Here is a 27,458-nt window from a genome sequence, read left to right on the forward strand (position 1 = left end):
AGTAAGGGCCGGCCATGCACAGTGGGGTTGTGGGTAAGGGTGGCCACCTCTCCTAGCAGCAGAGCCTGTGAGAGAGTAAATGTGCCTACTTTCCTGTTTCAGCGTCGGCAGTTCAGAGCCAGAGGCTTCTTCTCTTCCCAAGCCCCACAAAATGTAAGTAATACTCAGATAACGATGTGTGCTGTGCAGGGAGATGCAGGCAAGTTAACCAAGAGGGAGAAGGTCCGGGATGGGGTCACTTTGCAATCCAAACTGATATATAAGCCTGTTATTGTTACTAACGCAATATTATCATGGGCGTCTTAAGAGAGGAGGGGGCCCGTGTGCACTTCCCATGCGGGGCCCCTTCCTCTCTCACTGCTGGCCGGCAGCCGACTGGCCAGCCACCGGAGCATTAGTAGACTAGAGTGTTCCCAGAGTCTACTGCGCATGCGCAGAACGCCGGAAAAATGGCCGCGGCAGCCATTTTCCGGTGTTCTGAGCAGCTCTGACACCCGACGCGTGACCATGGACAGATGAGTTTAAAATAATATGGGTGCAGGGTGTGCGGTGCGGGGCACCCCTGGACCCGGGGGCCCGTGTGCCCTGCACACACTGCACCCATTATAGATGTATTACTGCATATATGCACCCACTGAGTATTACTGCATATATGTGTATATTAACATATATACATGTATATACATGTAAATATATGTACAGTATAAACTGTTTGAGACCTGAGTTGGGTGGAGGGCCTTAAAAATGCTGCTATGGAGCCCACAAAGTTCTAGTTACGCCCCTGCGGTCCTTGGTTCTACAGTAATACTGGGCATGCACTGTCCAATTATCAGCCCAAAAACAGCCAATAATCATCTGATCTTTCAAATAATCGAATACTGTATTGCCACAACCGATCAGTAATTATCAGTTTGTTGGACATGCAAAATAGTCTAGCATGGACCTGATTCAGAGAAGTACGCAAACCCTCAGGGTTACTCAGATTGCTGATGCTGCGTCTTGGATGTAGCACTCGGATCTGTGATGTGTCAGGAAACATCTATTTACACCAGACGCCTCCAGCTGCATTAGTGGTTCCCAAACTTTTTTGAATCACGGCGCTCTAGTGTATCAGCACTGTTTTCACGGCACCCCTAAGCCAAACGTTTGTTATTGAGAAATTCAGAAAAAATGTAGTAAAGTAGTAAAGTGAAGTAAATTGTGCTGACCTGTCATCCTTAGGCTCAGTTATGTGGTGGTGACAGGTTTGTGCTCCTGTTTGCCCACATATTTACATTACATTGACCATAAATAATTTGATTTGGTTCTGGACCACCATCCTGAGGCACCCCTCTGCAAGTATCCAAAGGCATCCCAGGGTGCCACGGCGCACAGTTTGGGAACCACTGCCTTAGGCTCATAGGCAAACGCAGGGGGGGTTTGCGTCTGCCTGGAAACCTCCCTCCTCAGCCCACACCATGACCACAATAGAAATAGTAATATAATGGAATTTTACTAGCGCTGCATGTGCTTCTCAGTATCATAAATGAAATTAATAGCACCACCTGTGGATCTTTTAACATGTATCAGCCAGTAATAAATGACCTGTGCACCAACTAGAAGATCTGGAAAACATGCACTATTAGGGATGCACTGCTATAGAGCCCAAAATTTACATATATGTCCAGGGCAGTGCTAGGTTCTTCTGCTGCTCCCCCAGGCTCCCGGACTTGCTCCCATGCCCTGGAATGGTGCCCACATCTAAAATAAAAACATTCAGCTCAGGCAGGATGGCCCTACTGCCGTATCTAATGGCATACTGTGATGGCTGGTCCTGTATATGCTGGAATTATGACACACAATACACTTTGTATGATGCTTATTAAAGTTGGATAAGTGCTAATTATGCCCTCTTCATGGACTGGCCACACTTTCTCTAAAATCAAGCATTTGGAAACCCCCCTCTAGACATCCTGCGTTTGCCACTGAGGCTAGTAGTCGTATTCCTTCCTAATCGGTTCCCGTCGCGACAAGGGTAGATTATAATTATGTTTGTATCTATATATTTTTCTATATATATTGCGCTACATTGCTGTTATGTTATTTTATTTTGTCTCCTTGCACATGGTATTTGTGTACCTCAGTATATTTGATGTCAGTGTATGTCCTATGGTATTGTTGAGGGATATTTTTAAATCTCTCTCACTTTAAGTAAAATGTATCCATATTTGTAAAGTGTTCTATTCATATTCTTTTATCTATGTAGTTGTACAAAAAAGGTTATAACAGCTACCTCTATTTGTGCCTTCTGTCAAGATATAACGCAGTCAACTTCTTAAATATTGTATTGTACTTTATTTTTCTCTTGACATGTATAATGTACACTTTATTTTGCTGTTCAATAAACAGATTTCTAAAAAGAAAAAAAAAAAAAGCTCACGGCCTGTCACTCACTGAGATGGATTCCTATATGCGTGCGTGATCGCAGTGCAATTGTAGTGCACACGCAGTGCGTTGCATATGCATGCGCAGTACTAAACAATCGAGCAGGGGATGCCGTCGGACCCGGCCCAGGACACTGGTTTCAAGTCAGTGTACTGTGGACTGCGCACTACACAGTAACAAACACCGGCGCCGGGTAGTACACTCTTACTACACGGCGGCAGTGTATGTTTGTTTTGGCAGCCAATGAGAGTCAGACAGACTCTAATTGGATGCTGCACCCACGGATGGAGCCGGGCTGAAGCTCACTCATGAGCTCCACCATCCGTCTGCCGCAGTGGGTGATGGTAGAGACGTCATGACGTCTATCCCATAGTGCAGAGCGGGTCGGGAGGACAGAGGAGCAGACAGCGGCAGGAGTGGGGATTCAGGTGCTTTGTCCTATATATTTAAGGGGAACTGGCACTGCATGGGGGGCCACTGCATAGGGGGGACTACTACCGGGGCCACTGCATAGGGCGGACTATTACCGGGGGCACAGCATAGGGGGGACTACTACCGGGGGCACTGCATAGGGGGGACTACTACTGGGGGCACTGCATAGGGGGAACTACTACTGGGGGCACTGTATAAGGGGCACTGCATAGGGGGACCACTACAAGCGGCACTGTATAAGGGGCACTATATAACGGGTATTGTATAAGTGGCACTAGTGGGTGCACTGTATAAGGGAGCACTACTATGGACATTGCATAAGGGGCACGACTACAGTGGGCATTGCAAGAGGGGTACTACTACTGGGGGCATTAAGGTGCATATATGGAATGGAATGTTCCCAGAGTGACGTGTTGTGTCATGTTGACACGCCCCCATTTTCCAGTGACCACGTCCCTTGTGGCATGTGACCACGCCCACTCTTTAAGTGCACGCACATACTTGGGGGGGGGGTGCCTCCGTTTTTTAACTTGCCCTGAGCTCCAAATACCCTAGTTACACCACTGCTGCTGAATCAGGCCCTTAGTACACAAAGTCAAGTTGTTGTTTTTTTTACACTCTACCTCAGAGTTCAGTACACTCAATATGCAAACTGCACTTTCTAGCTGGATTTACTCATAACTCTAAAGATGGGGACATACTTTTAATGGGCCGATCAGCTGAGATTTTTATGATCGGCCAGAGAATTATATGTGTAGACCATAGCTACGTTTATAATCTCCTCTCATGGAGAAGCCCAGAGAGGAGATGCAGATGGCAGCTGTTGGAGGCAGTGCCAGACTAGTTGCATTATCAGGCCCCAAAATGACAAGATTATCAAATTATAATTGCATCATATTGGTCTTGCCCCCTCCCTGGACAGCAATTACCAGCATTTTTCTCCCCATGCTGCAGATTTCACTGGGAAGTGGACAGTATGCAGGAGGTGATTGCTCCCAAAAAAACGGGAGTCCCCCGCAACTTCCAAGGACAGTAGGTAAGTATGATGTATGCACCTAGGATATCCAGTTATCGCAGATAAATTGGTCTCATCGCATTATTGGATCTTCAAGTATGCTTTATAGATGAAATAAGCAACAGTATTTTGCAGTGTGTACGGTTTGATGACGACTTTCCGGTATTGTAGTTGTGGGCGTGCGTATGTAGATCTCTGGGCTCGATTCAGACCTGCTCGCTAGATGCGTTCACACGCAGCCAGTGTATGCAAATCCGACCAACCCACAGCAAAGCAGGCGATCGCACGGCAAGGCATTAGCACGCCCACTATGTCTTAGCGTGTGATCGCTTTGTGTATGCAAGCCTGTCTTAAGATGCCCACTTGTGCACGTTATCTCCAGTTAGTGTTTGCAACCATCGATAACATCGAGTACCATCGGATGCAATCGCAGCACCTGTGGTTGACCATAGCCTGTCGCAAGCACTGTGAGTCCTTCTGTGTGAAATACAACCAAGTGACATGTACAATGACGCTGCGTGTTAATTATGCACGCCTCTGAAACGGCGTTAAGATGCTCAGGCACGCCTGCGTTCGCACCTCCACTCCCCCGGTTTCATCGACCAACCTGTCACTACCCACAAATGGCTTGTCCTGTCACTCACTCAGCAGGGCAGTATATGCGCATCAAGCGAGCGCTTCCCGATCGCTCGGACGTGTTCGCGCACGCGCACTGCGATGCGTACGCATGCGCAGAATGTAAAAATCGGCTGGCTGCGTACGAACGCAGCATAGCGAACGGGTCTGAATCGAGCCCTCTATTCTTTCTGATCATTAGGGCAGGTACATAGGATTAGAGGGAATAATTGTTAAGTGTGTAAAAATATCAGATGTTTCTTTGCAAGGAAAAATCATTAGTTACTTTGCATCCTAAGTGGGCCTTATATATTGTGTACCCAGCTCTGGGGCCTACAGTACTGTGCAAAAATTTTAGACAGGTGTGGAAAAAATGCTGCAAAGTAAGAATGCTTTCAAAAATAGAAGTGTTAATAGTTTATTTTTATCAATTAACAAAATGCAAACTGAATGAACAGAAGACAAATCTAAATCAAATCAATATTTGGTGTGACCGTCCTTTGCCTTCAAAACAGCATCAATGCTTCTAGGTACAGTTGCACACAGTTTTTGAAGGAACTCAGCAGGGAGGTTGTTCCAAACATCTTGGAGAACTAACCACAGATCTTCTGTGGATGTAAGCTTGCTCAAATCCTTCTGTCTTTTCATGTAATCCCAAATAGACTCGATGATGTTGAGATCAGGGCTAGGTGGTGTCCATGTCATCACTTCCAGGACTCCTTGATCTTTTTTACGCTGAAGATAGTTCTTAATGACATTGGCTGTAAGTTTGGGGTCGTTGTTCTGCTGCTGAATAAATTTGGAGCCAATCAGAAGCCTCCCTGATGGTATTGCATGATGGATAAGTATCTGGATGTATTTCTCAGCATTAGGGACCCCATTAATCCTGACCAAATCTCCAACTCCATTTGCGGAAATGCAGCCCCACACTTGCAAGGAACCTCCACCATGCTTCACTGTTGCCTGAAGACACTCATTATTGTACCGTTCTCCAGCCTTTCAGCAAACTGTCTTCTGTTACAGCCAAATATTTAAAATTTTAACTCATCAGTCCAAAAGCACCTACTGCCATTTTTCTGCACCCCAGTTCCTATGTTTTCGTGCACAGTTGAGTCGCTTGGTCTTGTTTCCACGTCGAAGGTATGGCTTTTTTGCTGCAATTCTTCCATGAAGACCACTTCTGGTCCGACTTCTCCGAACAGTAGATGGGTCCCACTGGTTTCTGGCAGTTCTGAACTAAAGGCACTGCTGGACATCTTCCGATTTCGAAGGAAGGTAAATATGATGTGTTTTTAATCTGATGCACTAAGTTTCCTTGGCCGACCACTGCGTCTACGGTCCTCAATGTTGCCAGTTTGTTTGTGCTTCTTCAAAAGAGCTTGAACAGCACATCTTGAAACACAAGTCTGCTTTGAAATCTTTGCCTAGGAGAGACCTTGCTGATGCAGTATAACTTGTGTCTTGTTGGTGCATGACCTAGCAGAGTTTGGCTGTTCCTCACCCAGTTGTAAGCCCCCTACACAGCTGTTTCAGCTTTAGTTAATGACTGTGTTGCAACCTACATATGAAAATGATGATCATAATCACCTGTTTGGTATGATTGGTTAATCATACACCTGACTATAATCCTACAAAATCCCTGACTTTGTGCAAGTGTACCTAGAAGTGTTTATGCTGTTTTGAAGGCAAAGGGTGGTCACACCAACTACGGATTTGATTTAGATTTCTCTTCTGTTCATTTAGTTTGCATTTTGTTAATTGATAAAAATAAACTATTAACACTTTTTATTTTTTAAAGGATTCTTAAGGGCCCCACACACGGAGCGATATAGCCAAATATAGTTCAAATGGTTTTGAACGAAATCGCTGCTACATCGTTCCGTGTGTGGGCATGATATGGCCTGCTGTGCACTCCCATGGAGTCATCCGTTGCTCCTCCAGATCTTTCTGCATGGTCAATTAATCTGGGGGATCGACAAACGATCCCATGCAGTGCTATGTAGATGGGGGTACCGGTATATCGGGTGGGCGGCCACCGGATCGCTCCGTGTGTGGGGACCGTCCGATATGTCGGCAATCGGATCGGCAGTCGCCTCGCAAGGTGCATATCGCACCTTGTATGGGGCCCTTTAGTTTGCAGCATTTTTTCCACACCTACCTAAAACTTTTACACAGTATTGTATATATCATAATCATTTAATGTAAAAATTAAGCCCAACTCACATGCATGTATCATTGTTGAAGCACCTGGACAGAACTTCTGATCTGTACAATATCTTCAGAAATTAATGGAAAATGTGCCAACTTTGTATCATTAGAATACTTTAATAGAATGTCCAAAGTTCTAAAAAAAAAAAATAATAATTTTCAACTTACATGTAGTAATAACATAAAAATCTCATCTGGACAGTATATAAGGCACCCTTCCGTAATATTTGGTTGCACACCCTTTGGCAACAATAACTGCCTCCAAACATTCATAACTGCGGTTATATCTGCATGCAAAATGCTACTTTACAGTGTCAGCGGCTGTGACACTGTAACATAGCATTTCAGATGTAGCCGCAGTCGTACACAGAATATATGCATGCTGCATATCATAAGCTGCTTGTATGTCCTATTTGCAGCACTTTGCGAATATGATGCACTGTAAGGGAAAAAGTTGCACAAACAGACGCTCAGCGCTACTGAGTCGCGCCACGGCATGTGGACACATTTGTATAAATAACAAAGCTTTTGTGGGATTTAGAGATAACTTCTATGCAAAATATTTAATGACATTACAGTATACATTGCAGATGGAAGTAGTCTGCAGGAACTAAGCAAATCGCCCAGTCACAGATTAGGATATTTTGATAGCCAAAGGTGAATATAATTGACAGATTGCCTTCCTGGTCAAAATCACACGCTGCAGCACATAGGGCCTGATTCAGCAAGGAACGCATGGATGCAGACGCACGCACTCGGCCGCTGGGAGAATATGCGAATGAATGCATACGCAAGGCAATCGCAGCAGAATACGCAGACGCCCAGCACTACATAATACCACCCACTTACCTTTACTTGCGTCCTCTATACCTGAAACAAGAAAAAGGGGAATGTGTCTGCACTCTACCAATTTTGTTATGCAAAGACCCCAAATTATTATACGTTAATTGTTTCTTAGTTATGGGGGTGCTGCCCTATTCCAACCAAATTTTAATGAAATGTAGAAAGAGAAAACTAGGGGTTGTATACTCCTGGGCGCACAGATCAAAATATCTTATACAGTAAAATTTTACTTTTATTATTATGCATTAAAATGGTCCCCATGAATGGGAAATGTGCAGTGAAATATATAAGAAAAACAATAAATTAGATATGTGAAAAAAATCTAAATAAATAAATTATTGAAAACAAATAATATATGTTAAAAGCGAAGTCCACTAATAAGTCTCTAATAATACAGGATACTTCCTGTTGGTAAATACTGAGATGCATATGAGAACTAAAAGATAATGGCCCTGATTCAGAGCCGGACGCTCTGACCAGAGCGCTCGCTCTGAATCAGGGCCCACCTCCATTAATATGGAGCGTCCTCCTGGACGCTCGTATAGCTGTTGGTCACCACCCACAGCATATACGAGCGTGCAGGATAATGGTCGCGATGGTCTTGACCATCGCGACCATCGAAACTGCGAGCAAAAGCCTGCGGTTGAGTTTTTCAACCGCAAGGCCAGGAGTGATTTTGGCTCTATCAGAGCCAAAATCACTCCCACTGACATCACTAGTGATGTCAGTGGGGCCGGCTTCAGAGGGTAGGCGTTCCTTTGGGAACGCCTCCGTCTGGCAGGCACGCCCCCGGCACGCCCACCAAAGGGGGCGTGCTGTCAGTCAACATCGACAGCACGCCCCCTTTGATGAGACACTCCGAGCGAAGGAAAGTCTTGACTACAATAAAGTCTGTTATATGTGTTGAGTGTATGTGACACTTTCAATTAAATATAATATGAGTTCACATTATCATAAATGCTAAAGGTATTTACATATTATACATAGGCTTACATACATCAGCTGCAATTCTAGTTATTATATTTATCCATTGTGTGGGGTACTTTCCCTTATACATTCAATATTGACAGTATGTTGAGAGACGCAATTTCTCACCTCTGCCGGGTGAGACAATCGGGTTTAGCCTTGAAAAAGCTGTCTAGGCAGTGAAACGCGCGCGTCGGCGTTAGTCTGCCCACTAAAAAATATGTCCTAACTGAAATTAATGTATAAACTACCTGTTATAAGTTAAATATGAGATCAGCACTGGTCTGACTGCATATATTATAAATGCTCTCAATGGAGACGGACAAATGAATGTTACAATGTTGCAATAGAAACACTGTTTCTCTTTCTCTCAGCATACTGTCAGCATTAAATGTAAAAGGGAAAGTACCCCACATACTAGACAAATATAATAAATAGAATTGTAGCTGATGTATGTAATCTTATGTGACAAAACATGCCAATACTTTTTGTGAGACAGAAATTGCGTCTCTCAACTAGGGGTATACGACCCCTAGTTATCTCTTTCTACATTTCGTCCTCTATACCTGGCAAGAGAGCGGAAACATCGAGAACCATCGGACCCATACGCACAATAGTGATTGACCTGATCCTCCCGCAGACATAGCGAGACTTTCTGTGTGCAACTAGACCTCAGGCTGCGTCCATCGCTGGAAGGGCTTAATTATGCACGACCCTGAAATACCGTCCAAACGCACAAGCACGCCTGCGTTTGCCCGACCACTCCCCCGCCACCACCCACAAATGGCACTTTCTGTCAATCACTTGGCCCTGGGGCTGCGGACTCCCTACGTATGCTTACTTAATCGCACTGACCGATTTGTGCACGCGCACTGCGATGCATGCGCAGAGCAAATCCAGCCCATGTTTATGGAGATGTAAGAAGCTGATGTCTCCCCCATAGAAATTCACTTTCCAGGGAACTATTGGCACAAAATGAGAACGCAGAATAGAGGCTCTGTAATACACCATAAAATTGGGTTGATCTCACCATTATTCAAGGGCTGTTGTAACTTTTGTAAACTAAGCCTAGGCCTCTAATCATTCCATATCAACCTCCCGAAGAGATAATTAACATACTGGCTTAGGCATCGGAACAGGGGGGGCAAGGGGGCGGTTTTCGGGTGTTTGGGGGCAATTGCTGATTGTCATTTGCTCCCATGCATTAATGGATTTTCGATTCAACCAACCCACTAGTTGGATGGTTGGAGGAAAGTTTGTCTGGAGTATGGCCAGCCTTAGTATGGGTAAACAGTCCCACATCGCATATAACTAATGCATGGGATGTAGTTAGGAGACAGGCGGCTGCATGGGCGCCGGTCTCAACCCGACAGCAGAATCCCAGCAAGGGATTTAACATAGGCGTCGAAATACCGACGCCTATGTTAATCCCGACGCCAGCCCGAATGAAAGTAAGTCCGGGGCGGGCGCCCTTACGTTACCCGCGCGGGGGGGGGTTAGGATTCGGGAGTCTAGCAGGGGTAGGTTGGGGGGGGATTAGGGTTAGGCAACCCTAGGGGGGTGGGCTAGGCACCCCCCCGGGAGGTTTAGGGAGCGGTAAGAGGAGGTTAGGGTTAGGCACCCTCGTGGGGAGGTTAGGGTTAGGCACTAGGGGGGGGAAGGTTACCACTAAGGGAGGGTTAGGGGGGAGAACAGGGGAGGGTTAGGGTACTTACCTGCACCAGTCAGGATCTCCTCCTGTCTGGAATCCACTGTTGGGATTTCAATCCCATTCCCTAATGCACACCTGACAATGCTATGCAGTCAAGGGCATACTTTTTCCACAACATATTCTTGCAAAAGTAGGATTGCAATTCCAGAACTTAAAAAATGTGCATATGACTTTAAGAATGCACACTGATCCATTTGCATGTACTACATGCATATTTATTCATCTGGAATTCACGACAGATATGCATGTGTGAATAATCCTAGCACCTACCCAGCAAAGAATCCCTGGAAAATATATTCTTATGTTAGCAAGTAGTACCCATACTGTAATTGCAGAATATAAATAGCCAGGTCTATATTTTGTGGGGAGTGCTTGTACTTTGTTTACTTTAAGGACAGATAAATTAATTACACACAGATTTTGTCGTAAAAAAATAAAGACAAGATATAATTGGAGGGCAGCAGAGCCAGGGAGCTGAGGGCACAGAAATGTTGGAGAGGAAGGCAAGCGCAATGTCATACCAGGAAGGAAGATTAGGTGGAGGAAAAAGCTAAAGTAAAAACAAAATAAATTTCATAAATTGCAATGTAGTCTAAATAATGTAGCTGGCAACGTAATAGTACTGGACAGCTCCAAACTGCTACTAGTATAGGACTTTGACGATTCCATAGTTTCACAGTTTATTTGAACTGGCATGGTGAATATATATTACAAGGTAGCCTATAAAAGATGTGATCACCCTAAATCTGCTTTTGTTTTTCAAATCTCCATAATGGCCAAATTACACATGCTTAAAATGCAGAACTAGAGGAGTAAGCTCTCTATGGTATAAGGATGTAATCTAATGTTCTCTATTATATTCGTGGTTAATAATATACTGTCTGACAGTGTTTAGTTTTATGTAGCGTAGTAGTCAGTGCACTACATGTTGGTATAATAGGTGCAGTCTGGACAGACATGTAAAAAGTCTATGAAAACAGGTGGGCCATATCTGTGCAACAGTAAAGTTCCAACAATAATGTAATTTACACTCAGCTGGGCAAAAACTGTTGGCAGTGTTTTCAATCAATTTTATAATGGGTCACAGTCCTTTAAAATGTCCCTTCTTAGTGTACTTACCAACGCGTTTCATCCCTAGGTTGGCGACTGACTGGAAGAAACTTGACCCTTTAACTCTTATCCTGATATCCAGAATATGGTGTGTCTATCGTATGGCACTTATGACTAGAATACTTAACAATTCCTCAAAATCCTTTGATAAAGTTTGGAAACTTGACTCTAGTCTCTGGACAACATCGTTCAAACATATCGTCTGTACACACCCGCAGATGCACTATGCGATGTCATGTCAGCTGCACGAACGACATATCGCATAGTGGGGCTAATTCAGCATTGCACTTGAATGCAGATTCCCAATTATCGGGAATCTGTGCGTGTGCAGGACCTGTTCTGCGAATGTGCAGATGGGGTTCTGCGTGATCGCACGCAGCCCCTTCTATGCCTCTGCCTGTTGTTTCACCTTAACCTGAGTTTTACTGTCACTGTTTCTGGTTATTTCTTTTTCTATTTGCTTACCTATTAATAAATAATAAAAAATAAATAAAAGCAAAAATGCAGTGTTGGAAATGTTCATACTCTGCAGCCTTCATGTTCCATAAACACATTATCCGTGTCATTTTGGCCATTAAGATATTACAAATAATTCAATACTGCTAATGGACAATTTAAATGTTTAAACAAGAGACTATTGATTCTATTTACTTTCTTTGAAATGGTAGTTCATTACCAATGTACTGCAGATCTCTTATTATATGCCACATTATATCACACTGTAAGCATTAGATGGGGTTTTACACAGTACATTTCCACACTCAGCTCATCCTCTGGCACATATGGTAGAGGAAGCGGCAGAGGTCACTCCTCTTGTAACTATCTAATTTTTGCACAAGCAGGTTTCCGTTCACAACACATTACTAATTAAGAAGCTGCAAAGGCTGTATAGGGATCATTGCACTCTGCATGTTTTAAAATGTAAAAGTCCCAAATACAATACTTACATATTAATGAGATACAGCATCTAATTCATAAACGGACACAAAAACACTTAAACTTTCTATGACATGTTCAGGTTCACTGGCACATGCTTTGGTGTTCTGTAACTGACAGTGTGCCAGCCACTCACACCGGCAGCTCGCCCTGACTCTGCCAACCAACACATGGCCGCCCGTGACGTCACGACACGGCTGTTGGAGCAGGTCTCTAGTGAAGGGTTTGGTTGGTATCCCCATGGGTTCCGCAAACAAAAATAAGGGCGGTATCAAGTGACACTGTGACTGCCCAGTCAGATAACCGATGTGTACGAGGCTCCCGCCCACACAGCCCAGCTCTCCAATACATGATGAGCACACTGACAGCGGCCGGGTGAGGGATCGGGGCTGTGCGGACAGGAAAACAGTTAATGTTGATAGAAAGCTCGCAACCAATCAGCTGCGTGTCCGGGGGTGCGGCGGAGCGCTGATTGGTCAGGGTGGGCGGGGTCTGTCATTGGCAGCAGGGTTCTGGGAGTCTGGTAGCCGCAGAAAGTGAGTGGCCGCCCGAGGCTCGGAGCCCCCGGCCAGGCCGCCCTATGGAGCTCGAGAATATCGTGGCCAACACCGTGCTGCTGAAAGCCAGGGAAGGTGTGTATGTGTGTGCATGAGGCTGTCAGGCTGAGAGCCCGCCCAGCAAAACTTGCATATGCCTTGTAATGTATGGACCTAAGTTGTGGGCTAGGCTGAGCTTATGTACATGCATAGTAATTGCATATATGTAAGTAAACCTGTGTGTGTGTAGATTGTGCTTAGGTATGCTATAGTTTTACTTTTAGGTTTAAGTGTAAGAGCTAAGCTGCAAGTAGACTGAGACCCATAACAATGTATAAATGTGACATGCTGGTAAGAGTACAGTTCTGTTTCTATCATGTTAAATATTTTGTGTGTGTGATTTTGGTGATGCTTGTGCAGAATCAAGGGTTTGCCTATCACTGCCGGAGCTTGGGTTGGGGAAATATCATTAAGGAGGTAATCGGAAAAACAAAGAGGGCTCTTGTGCATCTTATAGTGGCTAAGTGGCTCTTAGCTTAACATCAGTCATATCAATAACTCAACCTCATCTAGTCTCGATCATGCTATAACAGTCTGATGCACTATTCTCTTTAGTATATGCAGTAACTGAGAAGCCAAGGTACCAAACTGAGCATTAAGTGTACGTTTCATCGCACATATTTTTACAGTATGAATGCAAAATTCAGCATTGAGAAGTGTCGGAAATGTAAAAACAAGACGTTGGACGTTTGCAAAGTCTGAAATCATTTTCATGTATTTGCATGTTAATAGGATTTTCATAGAAGTTGTGTAAGCACTAGTCAAACATGGTCGGAGATTTGCCTACATACATGAAATTTGGCATCTGCCCTGTAGAAGAGGAATTGACATAACTCTCGTTTTATGTATAGGTGGTGGGGGAAACCGAAAAGGAAAGAGCAAAAAATGGCGACAGATGTTACAGTTTCCACATATCAGTGAGTGTGAAGAGTTGAGGCGTACACTCGGTGAGTTCCCTGTGTCTTCTGTTAATGCTGCCTAACCGTCCTAAAGAGCGTCACTTTATCAGAGCAATATGAGTGTCAAGAAATATCTTTCCACGGTTGCAGTGTTGGCTAAGATTATTGCTTAGCTTCCTCTTACCACTTCCTCCACAGCTACATGTGTGATGTACTGTACTAGTGCGACTTTCATCTGCACATGAGAGCGTAAAACAAACCTGTTCTAGGTGATTTTCACCACATTTATTGTTTTGCTTTTGGAGAGCACAGGATAGTTCAGTTACTACTGTGCATTACACCAGATCATTATTTACCCTTCTTCTTCTATGACCAGAGCGTTTTTATGGTCTCAGGCTAGATGTGTGTTAATGGCAGTGTATGTAAGCTTATATTGCTGCTGTTTCACATTGCAAATGTCGCTGTTCGCTCTAGACGTACTAATTGCCCTTTTGTTCTTCCCACACTTTGTACGTTCAGCTACAGTAGTTTCTCGTTGCCTTGTGTTGCAGCCAGCTTACATATAGTGAATGTGTGAAGGAATGGGAGATGTCTTCTAAGTCCTAACATTTATTTACAATATAGTTTGTCCTTTACCTGTCTTTTAGAACACGATTATCACAGTCTCTGTGATCGTCAACCAATCGGACGTCTCCTATTTCGACAGTTTTGTGAAACTCGTCCGGAGCTGATGCGCTGTGTCCACTTTCTAGATGCTGTGGTATGACCGAACAGTGGCCATTGTATAGATATCTATACATCTCCTGCTTCATGCACCTTATCCCGTACCATTTTGTTTGTAGGCAGAGTATGAAGTGTCACCAGATGAGAAGCGTAAAGAGTGTGGTCAGCTGCTGATTGAGAAATATCTTACAAGCACGGTAAGAATATGGTTGATGGACATATTTCCATGTATAGTGACAGTCTTAACAGAATCCGAATTGCTAGGGACACAAAGCTGCATGTTTGTAAGTATATTGTGTAATGGTAGCCTAATCTTACTACTTCCGTTAGAAACATTGCATAATGTCGTTCTGGTAAGTCTGCATTCATGCATTGCAGTTCATTAGCTAAACTTTTATTTGTACTTTGTTTCTTTATAGGAAATAGTTTTTTTTTATTACTTGCTACAGTATATGGTGGAAAAATATAACCCTGCTGTTGTTGAAAGGAGAACCTATGAACTGGCTTCTCTTAACACTATGTTCAGTTGGCAGGCGATGAGACGGGATGTAGTTTAAAATCTCGGTTGTCGGGATGCTGGCGCTCAGAATGACGGTACCGGAATCCCGACACCGGTCAGAATCCCAGCGACCGGCATCCCGACTGTAAGTAGTGTGGCTAGGTTAGAGGTTAGATTTAGCCTCACAACTGGGCACCTGGTTGTAATTACAGGAGCTCATTTCTGCTCCCACCTCCAAAGACTGCGTGCAGAAATGAGCGAGAACCATCCCGCAAAGCTGTTCCGGCAGCAGCTTGCATGTAATTATATCGGTCCCTAAGTGCTTCATTTAGAGTAAAAAATATATCTAGCTAAAGAGTACAATTCTGCATCTCAACATAACCAAGATGCGCTGTAGCTGCTCAGATTTAAAATGTGAGCTTGGAGTTGGGAGGGGACCTCGTCCTTGTTTATCTCTAAATCGCAGTGTGCAAATAAAGCTGTGTGTACTACATGCCAAAGCGGGCAGTATTTCCCTGCATGCAAATAATAAATACATACATTGCATTTTCACCCATTCTCTAAATGTGCTTTTATGTTTCTTTTAAAATGGGTTTAACACTAATAATGTCAAAAACTGAATGAATATTTTTATTTATGAGAAATTCCTTATTCTAGTGAAAAAAGTTGCTACACTTCGCTTATGATGTATCAAGCAGAGTAAAGACTTGCCCAATATCTGTAAATACTGTTTGCTGTTTATCATGTATATTCAGTGTCTGGTTGTAACTAGTATTTCTGAATTGATAAAGAAGTTGGTGTCCTTGTAACCTCCCTGTGAGCATTAAACGTCAACAAACTTTACAAGCAAAAAGTTTGTGTCATGTTGGTTATACAGCTGCAGAAAAATGTAACTGCAACTATATTCACTAACATAGTTAGGCCACAGGCCTCCTTCTCCAATACACATGTGTGTGTGTGTGTGTGTGTGTGTGTGTGTGTGTGGTATGATAGCTCCGGGATAAAAGCACGTATGTTGGTATTTTAATTCTGTTGAGCTACTTCATATCATAATACTGAAAGGTTGTGAAAAGCAGTTCACGTTGCCCCTTGTTCTGCACCTCTTTTAGCTATTAGGATTTGTTTTACTCAATAAGTACTTGCTTGTATTCCCTTGTTGTCACCTTCTCCATTACCACTGCTACTGTGTGATTTTGTTATTTCCTGTGAATACAAAATGTGAGGCACATGTCCCCTATATGTTGGAATCAGTCTGTAATGGGATAAATCAAGGTGATTGTATGCTTAAATTAAGTATTCCAAAGGACCCTCTTATCAAATTCTATTTAGTAAAGCTTATCATGGACCTACACCAGCAATTGCTGAAAGCTCAAAATTATTTGGCTTGCTGAAATTTCTCAACTACAGTGTAATGCCGCGTATCCACTATGCGATTTAAATGAGCGATTGATAGTTTACGACATCGTAATTGTTCCCAAATGAGGCATGAAAATGTCGAAAACGACCACGATGCGCGCTCCCGCTGGTCGTTTCCGACATCAATCATCACCTGAACATGCCGGTCAATCTGCCGATAGCGACAGATTGGCCATGTTCAGGGATGAGGGAGGGTGCCTGCACTGAACGACATCGTTCAGTGTAGGCACTGCAGGGGAAGAGGAACGACTGTACGATTACAGTGTTGTAATCGTACTGTCGCTCCACTATCTGCTAGTGGATACGCACCTTAAGACAATTCCTGACACCTTCTTCTATGTCCCCTTGTTAGAATTCACCAACTGTACCCCAGGATACTTTTCCATAGCAGGATAACTTGTATAATATATGGTAATACATTATTTTGCACAAAAGAATGGTACATTCTACAAACAAATGTGACAAGTACAATAATGCTTAATATTATTGCACTTGGGTAATAATTTTAGACTTTTGCAAGACAAACCTGGCTTATCAAACTAAAGTGTGACACGTTAGTGCCATAATATCAGCAAAATCTGTGACTCACTTCCACAATTGTTACTTACCCTTATTCCTGGTGAATGGATCAGACAGAGGGCCTGATTCAGACCCGGTCGCAAGCGCTGAGCGTTCGCAACCGGGTCGATGGTGGCCCACAGCGCATGCGCACGTCGGAGCTCCGGGTCTTGCACCAAAGGGGGCAAGCTGTCGATGTTGAGTGACAGCTCGCCCCCTTTTGTGGGGAGGCCGGGGGGGGTGGCTGCCCAAACGGAGGCGTTCCCATGAGAACGCCTGCCGTTTGGGGGCAGCCCCACTGACATCACGAGTGATGTCAGTGGAGAGATTCCGGCTCTGTTAGAGCCGAAATCTCTCTGGGGCTTGCGGCCACGAGACCCTACCACAAGGGTCTTGTCGCAAGCCCGATGGTCGCGATGGTCTTGACCATCGCGACCATCATCATGGCCGCTCGCAATAGCTGTGGGTGGTCACCCACAGCTATGCGAGCGGCCAAGAGGCCGATCCAAAAAAAAAAAAAAAAAACCCGGCCCTGAATCAGAGCGAGCGCTCTGTCAGAGCAAGCGGCTCTGAATCAGGCCCAGACTCTTTTAAGCTCTGTACCATTGTTATCTAGCTGAACTAGTAATGCAGCATGTGGTATTATGCCTCCTATATTAAGATTACAAGCAGGACCTTCTTACCTCTGTTTAATACCAGGGGCTGTACTTATGAAGTAGTTGCCTTGACCTCAAAATATTAAGCGACACTAATAGTTTCACTGGCATACTTGTTCCCAATTGTAATGCACAGTGGTATGTGCTGGTGCCATAAAAATAAAAGTTAATAAGGAATTTCACCGTACCTGTGTAATGCTGGGTTGCGACTGGCCGATATATTGTTCGTACAGCCGACAAACAATATATCCTCCTGACCATCGTTCAGTGTGTACACATTTAAGATATCATTCGCAGATATATTGCATCTGCCGTGCTGCACGGCAGATGCAATATATCATACAGGTATATCATTCAGTGTGTACACACGACCAAACAGTTGAACGATATATCGGGTGCAGAATCCATTAAATATGACATCACAAGTGGGCGAGCATATTTAAACGGAGTCTGCTGGGCCAATATATCAGGCAGACAGTTGGTAAGTGTATATGCACAAGATCGTTTGTGTATAAACCTTAACAATAGTTGGATTGGCAGTCCGGACGGCCGATCTGTTGGTCCAGTGTGTACCCCAAATATAACACAGACCTGTTTATATTCTGATATTCCAATTAGTGATGTTGTTTTTGGTGCAATACAAAGATTGACAATCGCAAGTTCTTGTTGAAGTATACTAGGGGTCTATTTACTAAGCTTTGGATGGAGATAAAGTGAATGGATATAAAGTACCAGCCAATCAGCTCCTAACTGCCATGTCACAGGCTGTGTTTGAAAAATGACAGTTAGGAGCTGGTTGGTTGGTACTTTATCTCCGTTCACTTTAGCTCCATCCAAGGCTTCGTAAATAGACCCCCTAGTCACCTACAATGTGAAGGTGGCCTTTTTATGGGCTGAACCAATATTCCTGAGGGAGCAGTTCATCAGTTTTCTGGAAACTAGCAAGATCACTGAGGTTCTTCATGCATCTCCTCCTGCATTGTACTAGTTTCTATAAAACTAATATATAACTCGTCCATAATGAACTGATGAGCTCTCAATAATGTTGTTTCAGCACACAAAATGTGTCTTTGTAATACCCCTTTTACACCGACTTAAAAATCCCGGGTTGATGCACGTGAACGCGCATCAACCCGGGATTTTTGTCAGTGTACACAGGTCCAGGGACCCGGGGTTCCAACTCTGGTAGCTTGCAGGGTTGGCCACAGGTCGTTCCCGTGTCACCCTGCAGTGTAAACGGCATGATCCGGGTCACGATGACACGGATCGTGACACATACTGCCAGATTGGCCGGCTTCAGTGGCGCTTGAAGATGACATCATAGCCTGGCGCCACGGTGTAATAGGTGTCTGTCCCGGGTCTCATCCAGGTTGGAAACGTGTTCCACATCCTGGGTAAGACCCGGGACTTTGGTATAAAAGTGGTATAAGTAAGTTGGTAAAGGCTGCAGCTTAATTTTCCCCAACTGATAAAACTGCATTTCAACACTTCTTACAAGCATCTACTATATATCAGCCACTTGTCAAATAGGTTTTGATTAGTTACTATTATTGTTTATATAGCGACACTATTTTAAGCAGCACCATCTTTTTTTATATTTTTAAGGTACAAGCTCCAATTTTTGATAGAACATAATTCAAAGCATGTTACTGGGTCTTCCTATGTAAGAATATTGTGGTTGAAGATGCATTTTCGGTGTAGCTGGCATATTGCATCTTGAGCTTTAGTTGTCCTTTTTCATGTGGAAAGAGAAAGAAAAGTCTCTTAAACTCCATCCTGCTAACACTTCGTATAACTCCCAAGTGTCTCGAGTATGGCGGAACAGCCCTGATTTGCAAACCTCGCAAGGGGCCGGAGTTTCAGCCAAAAGTGTGTGTTATTAGGCAGATAGTTCGGTGGAGTTTGGGCTGATCAGATGTGACTTCGATTGTGTGTAGAAATGTTGGGAGGTATTTAATGGTTTTAAATTTTTTTGTCTCCAAAATTACTACTTTGTGTGGCCTCTTTATGGCTTAATCATAAGTATAAAATATAACTCGCTTTGTATGTGGTTGGTTTCTTTTTTTGCATTGAAATGTGTTTGCCTTATAAGGTACTTCTGCAGGTGCTAAAGACTGAAAGAGAAACAGAAACATTCAGCTAAACAGGAAACTCCCCCCTAAATGTACCTTCTAAACTACTTGCATCTTATTGCAAGGTTGTCTACATCATGAAATATTTTTGTATAAGATTCATGCCTCCCATGCAAGGAACATCAACAGTTTATTTCCTGTCTTCCCGTCCTCCCCACCCATCCGAAGATGTACCCCAGCAAATACAACTATCTTGGTTTTGCAAATGCAATGTAGGCAATTAAGAAAAATATGTGCATGGTATCACATCTCTCTGCAGTTTTCAGTTTTCAGATCCAACTACAGGATCTATTTTACAAAGTGTATATCCCTAACCCTGTCCCTGGCATTTTTTTTTTTTTTAATGTTTGGAGTGCGGCTTAAAAGGCCATATGAGGCCATCTCTCCAGGTTCACTTGTCTTGTGAAATTGATAAAACCTTTAGTTTAAAAATATAGTCTATATAATATTCCCCATCCATTAAAATAACTTAAGATCTCAGCCTGATCATCATTGTGGTCAGCCCTCTGGGGGGTCCTGAGAAAAGGTTAAAACAAATTGGTGGAGAGGGGTTCACCTTGAGATGGCCCAATGCTGACTAGCACAAAGCCCATCCTCTACTTGCACCCGTAGCTGTTGGGTTCCATGTAGGGAAGCCAATCCTGCCTCATTTTTTCAATCCCAGGATTCGGGATCGAAAAAATCTCAATTCGGGCCCTGGGATTGTGTTGAGCAATGAAAATATTATTATTCTTTACTTTTTCTAAGATAAAAATGAGTCACCAGTACAATTTAAAGTGCGAAAATGAGTTGCTTTTATTAACCTTTTTAACATACAAGTCAGCCCAGCCCCCACACAGGATTCACAGGTATAAAATAACATCAATCAGACATCAATGCCCAGCCCCACAGGAAAATTTATAACCCCACCACCACCACAGGAATAAAATAACATCAATTAGACATCAATGCCCAGGAAAAATATACCTATCCCCCACCCACCCCCAACCCACCACAGGTGTAAAATAACTTTCATTACATTAACTTCACATAGTTTTTATTGGTAGGTTTCTATAGCGGATAAGTGAATATGCTCCTTCGATACGTATCAAATCCTGTTTAGTAGCTCTTGATGAGAGGGAGGGTTACTTCCAAGCCCTAGCAATTTGGTATTTAGCCGCACAAGTATCTTGTTGGCCTGTTTATGTAACTGGTGGACCGGGGCACACAAGAGCATCGTGGCCGGGGAGAGGGGAAGATGCGCTGGTGTAGTCGAAGTTATGAGCGAACTAACCATATCCCAGTAGGGCAGTGATTCCCAACCTCGGTCCTCAAGGCACACCAACAGTCCTGGTTTTAGTGATATCCATGCTTAAGCACAGATGGTTAAATCAAAATAACTGAGGTACTAATTAAGTCACCTGTGCTCAAGTTTGACTATCCTTAAAACCTGGACTGTTAGTGTGCCTTGAGGACCGTGGTTGGGAACCCCTGCAGTAGAGTGTTATCTGTGGGCAGGTCCACCAAATGTGAAAAAAGGTACCAAGGTGGCCACACTGGCGCCAGCACATCCTTGAGACATTAGGGAATATTTGATGCAGACGTTCAGGAACAAGATACCAACAGGTATACACCTTGTACGAGTTTTCTTTAATGGAAACGCTAATTGAGCATTTTGCAATGTTAGACCGAACTGCCTCCCAAGTGTCCTCACCCAAAGAAGATCCGAGGTCAACTTCCCAAAAAAGTTAATGAGAGGCCAAGGGCGGAGAAACTGGAGTTAAAATAGAGTGGTACAATTGGGAAATAGTGCTTCTATCCAAGGGGTGGTAGATGCATAAATGTTCCATTGGGTTAAGATCCCTAGGGAAAGCCGAGGAAGGAAGAGAAGAGTCGACAAAGCTCCGAATTTGGAGATATTGGAAAAAGCAGGAGCTAGGTATGGAATGCCTTTCCCGGATTTCTGCAAAGGATTGAGGAGCAAATTTGCCTGAGACATGCCGGAAACGAAGGGACCGATATTACAGAGGAAGATCTATGCATACAAAGAAGCCATGGCTGATCTGAAATTAGGTCCACCCTACTCAACTCTCCCTCTAAGTCTACTCACCGTTTGGTACCCCTTGGGGAGTGCCACGCCACCAATTGGCTAAGACGAGTGGCCTGATAGTATTTGGAGATGGACGGCAGGCCCAGACCTCCATCTGGGGACCTCTTAAAGGGGATTTGCCTGCATAATAGCGGCTTCTGAGAATTCCAGATAAACCTGCCAAAGGAGGACTGAGATGAAGCTAGCACACAAGCAGGGACCGCAACAGGAAGGGTTTGGTAGGTATAACAGTTTAGGGAGGACGTTAATCTTAATTGCATTAATGCGGCCTGTCCAAGGGATAAAATATTTGCGCCATCTGGAAATGTCCTGTTCAGTATACTTAAAGAAGGGAGTGAATTTGGCTTTGTAGAGGCTGTCGTAGTACTTGGTAAGGTGGATACCAAGATACTTCAAAGAAACTTTCCTCCAGGTGAAGGGGAAGTTTAATTGTAATAGATCAATAGTCGACTTTGGGATGTGAAAGGGCAGCGCTTCAGACTTGTTATGATTGATTTTATAACTGGAAAGATGTCCATAAGTGGAAAGTTCACGGAAAAGGTTTAGAAGGGATATTAAGGTGTTGGACAAAGTGAGGAGGATGTAGTCTGCGAAGAGGGAGTTTTTATACCTAGACTCCCCAACTGTGATACCAGTAATGTCAGAGTTAGTCCGAATCTGACAGGCAAGGGGTTTGATGACTAGGGTGAAGATGAGTGGTGAAAGTGGACACCCTTGTCTGGTCCCATTCTAAATACTGAAAGAGTCTGAGATAAGGCCACCTGCTAGAATAGACGTGGAGGGATTGTGATAGATGGCCCGAATAGCTTGTAGAAATTTGCCCTCAAAACCAAAGTGTTGAAGTGTGTTAAGCATAAAAGGCCAGGATCTTTTCAGATATAATTGCATTGAGCAACGATTTTGCAGACATGCTGTCTATAAATAGCGTCTGTGGGGGAACGATTGTGTAGGGATTCCAGCTTATGGACCTGTTCCGTGAGCGTTTGCAGATGTTGTTTATGTTCTTTATTTCTGTGGAAGACATAACTAATAATATGGCCCCGGAGAACCGCTTTATGTGCTTCCCATACTAGTGGGAAACAACCAGAAATCAGAACATTTAAAGAGAAATAATCTTTCAAAATCGTGTTCATCTTAGAGTGGAATTGGGGGAGTTTCAGCAGGGTCTCGTTAAGATGCCAGGGAGGTCGGGAAACCGGGATGTCCAGGAGGTCGAAAGAGGCGGTCATGATGGAGTGGTCTGACCAGGTATTTGGTAGAATAGAGGAATCATTAAGGTGTGTAGAGGTCCACAAAAAATAGATCGATCCTAAAGTAAGAATGGTGGGGAGATGAATAGAATGTGTAGTTCCTAGAAGAGGATTTAGAGCCCGCCAAGTATCAACAAGAGCAGCTTCTTTTATATGCATAGAAAGTGAATGGGAAAGTGGGCAATTACTGGGAGGCAGGTCTGTCGATGGCTGGGTCCATAACACAATTAAAGTCTCCCCCTAAAAACACATAGCCTTGGCGACGCTTACAGAGTTAGTTGAAGAAGGATTTGAAAAAGCGTTATTGGCCAACGTTTGGGACATATGCTGTGGCAATGGTGATGCCAAGGTGACCCAGCCTGCCAGTTAATATGATGTAGCAGCTATCCGAATCAGTATACACAGAGTGCTGGACAAAGGGCAGTCTATTATGTATCATGATAGCAACCCCATTATTTTTAGTATTACTAGAGGAGTATAACACGGTAGAAAAGCTCCTAGACAGCAATGATGGATGACCAAGTTTATGGAAATGGGTTTCTTGCAATAAAACAATGTTTCCCTTTAGGCTACAGAGAGAATGAAATAAGTGAGAATGTTTCTGCGGCTTATTTAGTCCCTGTACGTTCAAAGAAGCAATAGACAGTGGCATGGTAATATCGAGGCGACCTGAGGGTTGCTGACCAGGTATTCAGAAATAGAGCTCCCGGTTCACCGTAAGCAAAAAAAAAAGGGGTAGACAAAAAGAAGAAGAAAATAGGAATGGAGAAGAGTGAGTGAGGGGGGTAAAAAAAAAATAAACTGAAAACAAAATGGGTGGAAGAGTGAAATGGTAACGGGAAAAAAAAGGAAGGTGGCAGAATGCGAGACCCCAACCAACAATACGGCGGAGGATGCACTCAGAAGTTAGGACTCTAACGTCCAAGGAGGTGGATGAGTAAAGCCTAAAACACCTCCAGAAAATTATAGAGACACTAGATAGGAATAGAATACAACAAGGTTAACGAGGGTGGCACGGGTTATCAAAAGTAAAAAGAGAAGAAAGAAAAATAGTGACGGGAATGAGCAGAGTAAGAGCAGAGGGGTCCCCTGAGTGTGGCTGGGAAATAGATATTCAAGAGAGAAAGGGCTGATAGACAGTAATAGAACAGATCACAGAAAAAGGACCGCCAAGAAGAGCATCACAAAACAATGAGGAAAGAGCAAACAACCAATTTTACATTGTAAAATGGTGTTAAATATAAAACTTACAAGAGGTAAAAGAAGAGATGAAATGTCCAGTGTGGTGCACTGTGTATTAAAATGTAACCTTTACTATTCATTTGTTAATATCTTTATATAATGAATAAATAGCTAAAATTAGTTCAAATGAATATAGACTGTGTTTCCCTAAAGAAGAAGAAAATGTGATTTAAAAATAAATGCAGCACATCTACTTTCCCCCTATAATGTCTCAATAAAGTTTATCTGACATTTTGTTTGTTTGTGAGTCTCATTAATATTATAACACTGAAATCATATGCATATATTAGTACTGATTATGGTAACAATTATATCATATGCACATATTGATATTGAATACATAACCCATAATTGTATATTGCCAATTCCAGGATCATCAGAAACACTTTTATCTGTTGAGCTCCTATGCTTTGAGTTAAATACTCTCACACTGATTTGTCAGATTAGTTGTAATCTTTGTACACTTAACCAGTGTTCTATTATAAAAGCTAGCTCTTCCAATCTGCTAATCTGATAGGGGTGAATGACATATCATCACTGAACAGTCAGTTAATAAGTCCTCTATATTCCTCATTTATTGAGAGGGAAACCCCAAATATTTTTAAGATGTTTACTAATTGTAGTATTCAACCCAAAAGATGATTACTTTTGTGTTTCTTAATCATGCAAGTGGTTCTAGGTAATATGTAGATTGGTTGTTCCCAACATACACATCAGTATTGTGTCACATTACCTTAAGGCCCCCATTCATCAGTAATTGATTGCAGCAATTGTGCAATTTGCAATCGATTGTGTATAAAACTCTTTCCCCTTTTCAATCGATTGCAGAATTGCCACAATCGATTGTGTATAAAAATCTTTCCCTTTTTCAATCGATTGCAAATTGCACAATTGCTGCAATCAATTGCTGATGTGTGGGGGTCTTTATTTCGTGCTGTTAAGTACTATCATGCCCTAAAGGAATGTTATCTCACAGACTTTACTTAGTACAGGTTGAGTCTCCCATATGCAAAATGCTTGGGACCAGGGGTATTTTGGATATCGGAATATTCCGTATTTTGGAATAGTTGCATATACACCTTATACATACAGCCTGCAGGTCATTTTATACTGTATTTTAATAATTGTGTGCTTTAAAAAAGTTTGTGTGCATTGAACCATCAGAAAGCAAAAGGTTTCACTTTCTCAGTAATGCAAAAAATATTCTGTATTTTGGAAAATTCAGATATGGGAGGCTCAACCTGTATACATATAAAGTCATTGTTAGGACATAAGAGGTACAGGTAGCATTAGCCGCCAACTGACGCAGCGTTTCGCTATGATATAATTGTTACAATAATCAGTACTAATATATGCATATGATTTACTTGTTATAATATCAATGAGACTCTCAAACAAATAAAATGTTAGATAAACTTTATTGAGACATTATAGGGGGAAAGTAGATGTGCTGCATTTATTTTTATCACATTTTCTTCTTTAGTGAAACAGTATATTAATTTTCACTAATTTTCGCTATTTTCATTTTATCAAGATATTAACAAATTAATAATAAAGGTTACGTTTCAATATACAGTGCACCACACTGGACATTTCATCTCTTCTTTTACCTATTGTATACTTATTACACATATCTGTGGTAGCACCTCTCATGTAGGATCTCTAAATTGAAGGGTCTACAATACTAGGGTTTTCATTTTCCATTATAGAGAAGTGATGTATGATTTCTTGTGCGACTGTATATGATCTTTAGCTAAATATAAACCATGAAAACAAAAAACAAGTGATATGGCTATAATAAACTGGAAACTACCATAAGGGTTGTTGATAAGATTATAGAAGTTGGAGCGCTGAGGAGGGCCCGGCCCACACACCCAAAATAGCGGTAAACATGGCAAAAGTGAGAGAGGAAGCATCTCGGGCATGAGCGGACGTACCGGACCCCCTCGCAGGTACCCCACTATACAACATAAACGGTGTACAAAATATAGCACATTGTACGTAAAAAGAGGTATAATACAAATATGGTTATCTAAAGAGCATTGAAAATATATCCTAACTTACCTAACGATACATATTCACCATATAGGTGAAGAAGAAGAACATGCTGGCATAACTTAGAGACTACATGAACAATAGAGCCATAATAATGGGCACTGTGTGGACTTAAACTGTGAGCAAGAGGTATATAAAATGGATAACCGGGAAAGGAGAGTAGGCCATTCACGGGTTGCTGTCCCCCCTCCAAAGGGAGGACCAGATTCCTCCAAATGTTTAAGTAGATCTTTGCATTCAGGGATATCCCAAATGAGGATAGTTTTACCATTGAGGTCCACAATGAGTTTAAAGGTGAAAACCCAGTGGTACCTGATACCTCGATCACAAAGTGCCTTTGTCAAGTCCCGACAATCCCTCCGTTTAGCAATTGTAAGAGGAGCTAAGTCCTGGTAGAATTGCAGTTTAGCGCCATCAAAAAGAATATGTGGTTTGCCTTTAGTGAGGGCGAGAAAAAGTTCCTTGTCCTTGTAGCTAAGAAATTGCAGTACCACATCTCTGGGTGGATCATTATTTCTAGGTTTAGGATGTAGAGCACGGTGTGCCCGCTCCAGAGGAAGGTGTCGAGTACCGAGGTCTGGAAGTGGGAACAAAAATAGTCTATGTAAATTAGGTTCTAGAGCTTCCGTAGTAACAGACTCTGGGACATTATGTAGTCGTATATTGTTTCTGCACTCCCTGTTTCCTAGGTCCTCGTTTTTGGTGCGAAGGTCCGAAAGTTTGGTGATGATGTGGTCCAAGTCCCTGCCAGTATCATTAGCGCTTTCTGCAGGTGATCTTGACTGGATTCCAATTTGGTGGTTCTAGCCGCTAGAGTGGATATATCTGATTTGATCGAGGCCACTGCTCTGTCTAGCTTTGTTTCATGAGAGTCCTTAAAATCCATGATTAAGGAGCGGAGGGCCAAAAGATCTTCTTTTGTAGAAGGAGCAGGAGGAGAAGAACCAGCTCTATTCATGGTTGCTAAAGGGGGGTGAGGGGGGGGGGGGTCTTGAGTTGACTTGATTTTGCACCCCTGGTGAAATGTTGAGCTATATCACCACCCCCTTGTTTAGATGTTTTGGCAGTGGACTTCTGCACGGA

General features: G+C 43.0%; 2 protein-coding genes across 5 annotated transcripts in view; one reads left to right on the forward strand and one right to left on the reverse strand.

Moving 5' to 3' along the window:
- The window catches only part of F12 (coagulation factor XII), a 64,383-nt gene extending 51,984 nt beyond the window's left edge, over positions 1 to 12,399 (reverse strand). Inside the window, exons 1-2 of one of the 2 annotated variants that reach the window (XM_088465459.1) lie at positions 12,272 to 12,399; positions 6,710 to 6,830 (exon numbers count right to left, since the gene is read on the reverse strand). In XM_088465459.1, the coding sequence (XP_088321585.1) occupies positions 6,710 to 6,715 (6 nt within the window). In that variant the 5' untranslated portion in view covers positions 6,716 to 6,830; positions 12,272 to 12,399. The remainder of the gene's footprint in view (positions 1 to 6,709; positions 6,831 to 12,271) is intronic. The other variant, XM_088465460.1, reaches the window with a different exon arrangement.
- A 325-nt stretch (positions 12,400 to 12,724) lies between these two features.
- Positions 12,725 to 27,458, forward strand: part of GRK6 (G protein-coupled receptor kinase 6) — an 83,249-nt gene continuing 68,515 nt past the window's right edge. Inside the window, exons 1-4 of one of the 3 annotated variants that reach the window (XM_088465458.1) lie at positions 12,725 to 12,892; positions 13,708 to 13,803; positions 14,403 to 14,515; positions 14,598 to 14,675. In XM_088465458.1, coding sequence (XP_088321584.1) covers positions 12,841 to 12,892; positions 13,708 to 13,803; positions 14,403 to 14,515; positions 14,598 to 14,675 — 339 coding nt within the window. In that variant the 5' untranslated portion in view covers positions 12,725 to 12,840. The remainder of the gene's footprint in view (positions 12,893 to 13,707; positions 13,804 to 14,402; positions 14,516 to 14,597; positions 14,676 to 27,458) is intronic. The other 2 variants (XM_088465456.1, XM_088465457.1) reach the window with 2 other exon arrangements.

This window comes from Taudactylus pleione, unplaced genomic scaffold, assembly GCF_031769625.1.
Source record: "Taudactylus pleione unplaced genomic scaffold, aTauple2 ptg001990l, whole genome shotgun sequence".
Lineage (NCBI taxonomy): Eukaryota > Metazoa > Chordata > Amphibia > Anura > Myobatrachidae > Taudactylus > Taudactylus pleione.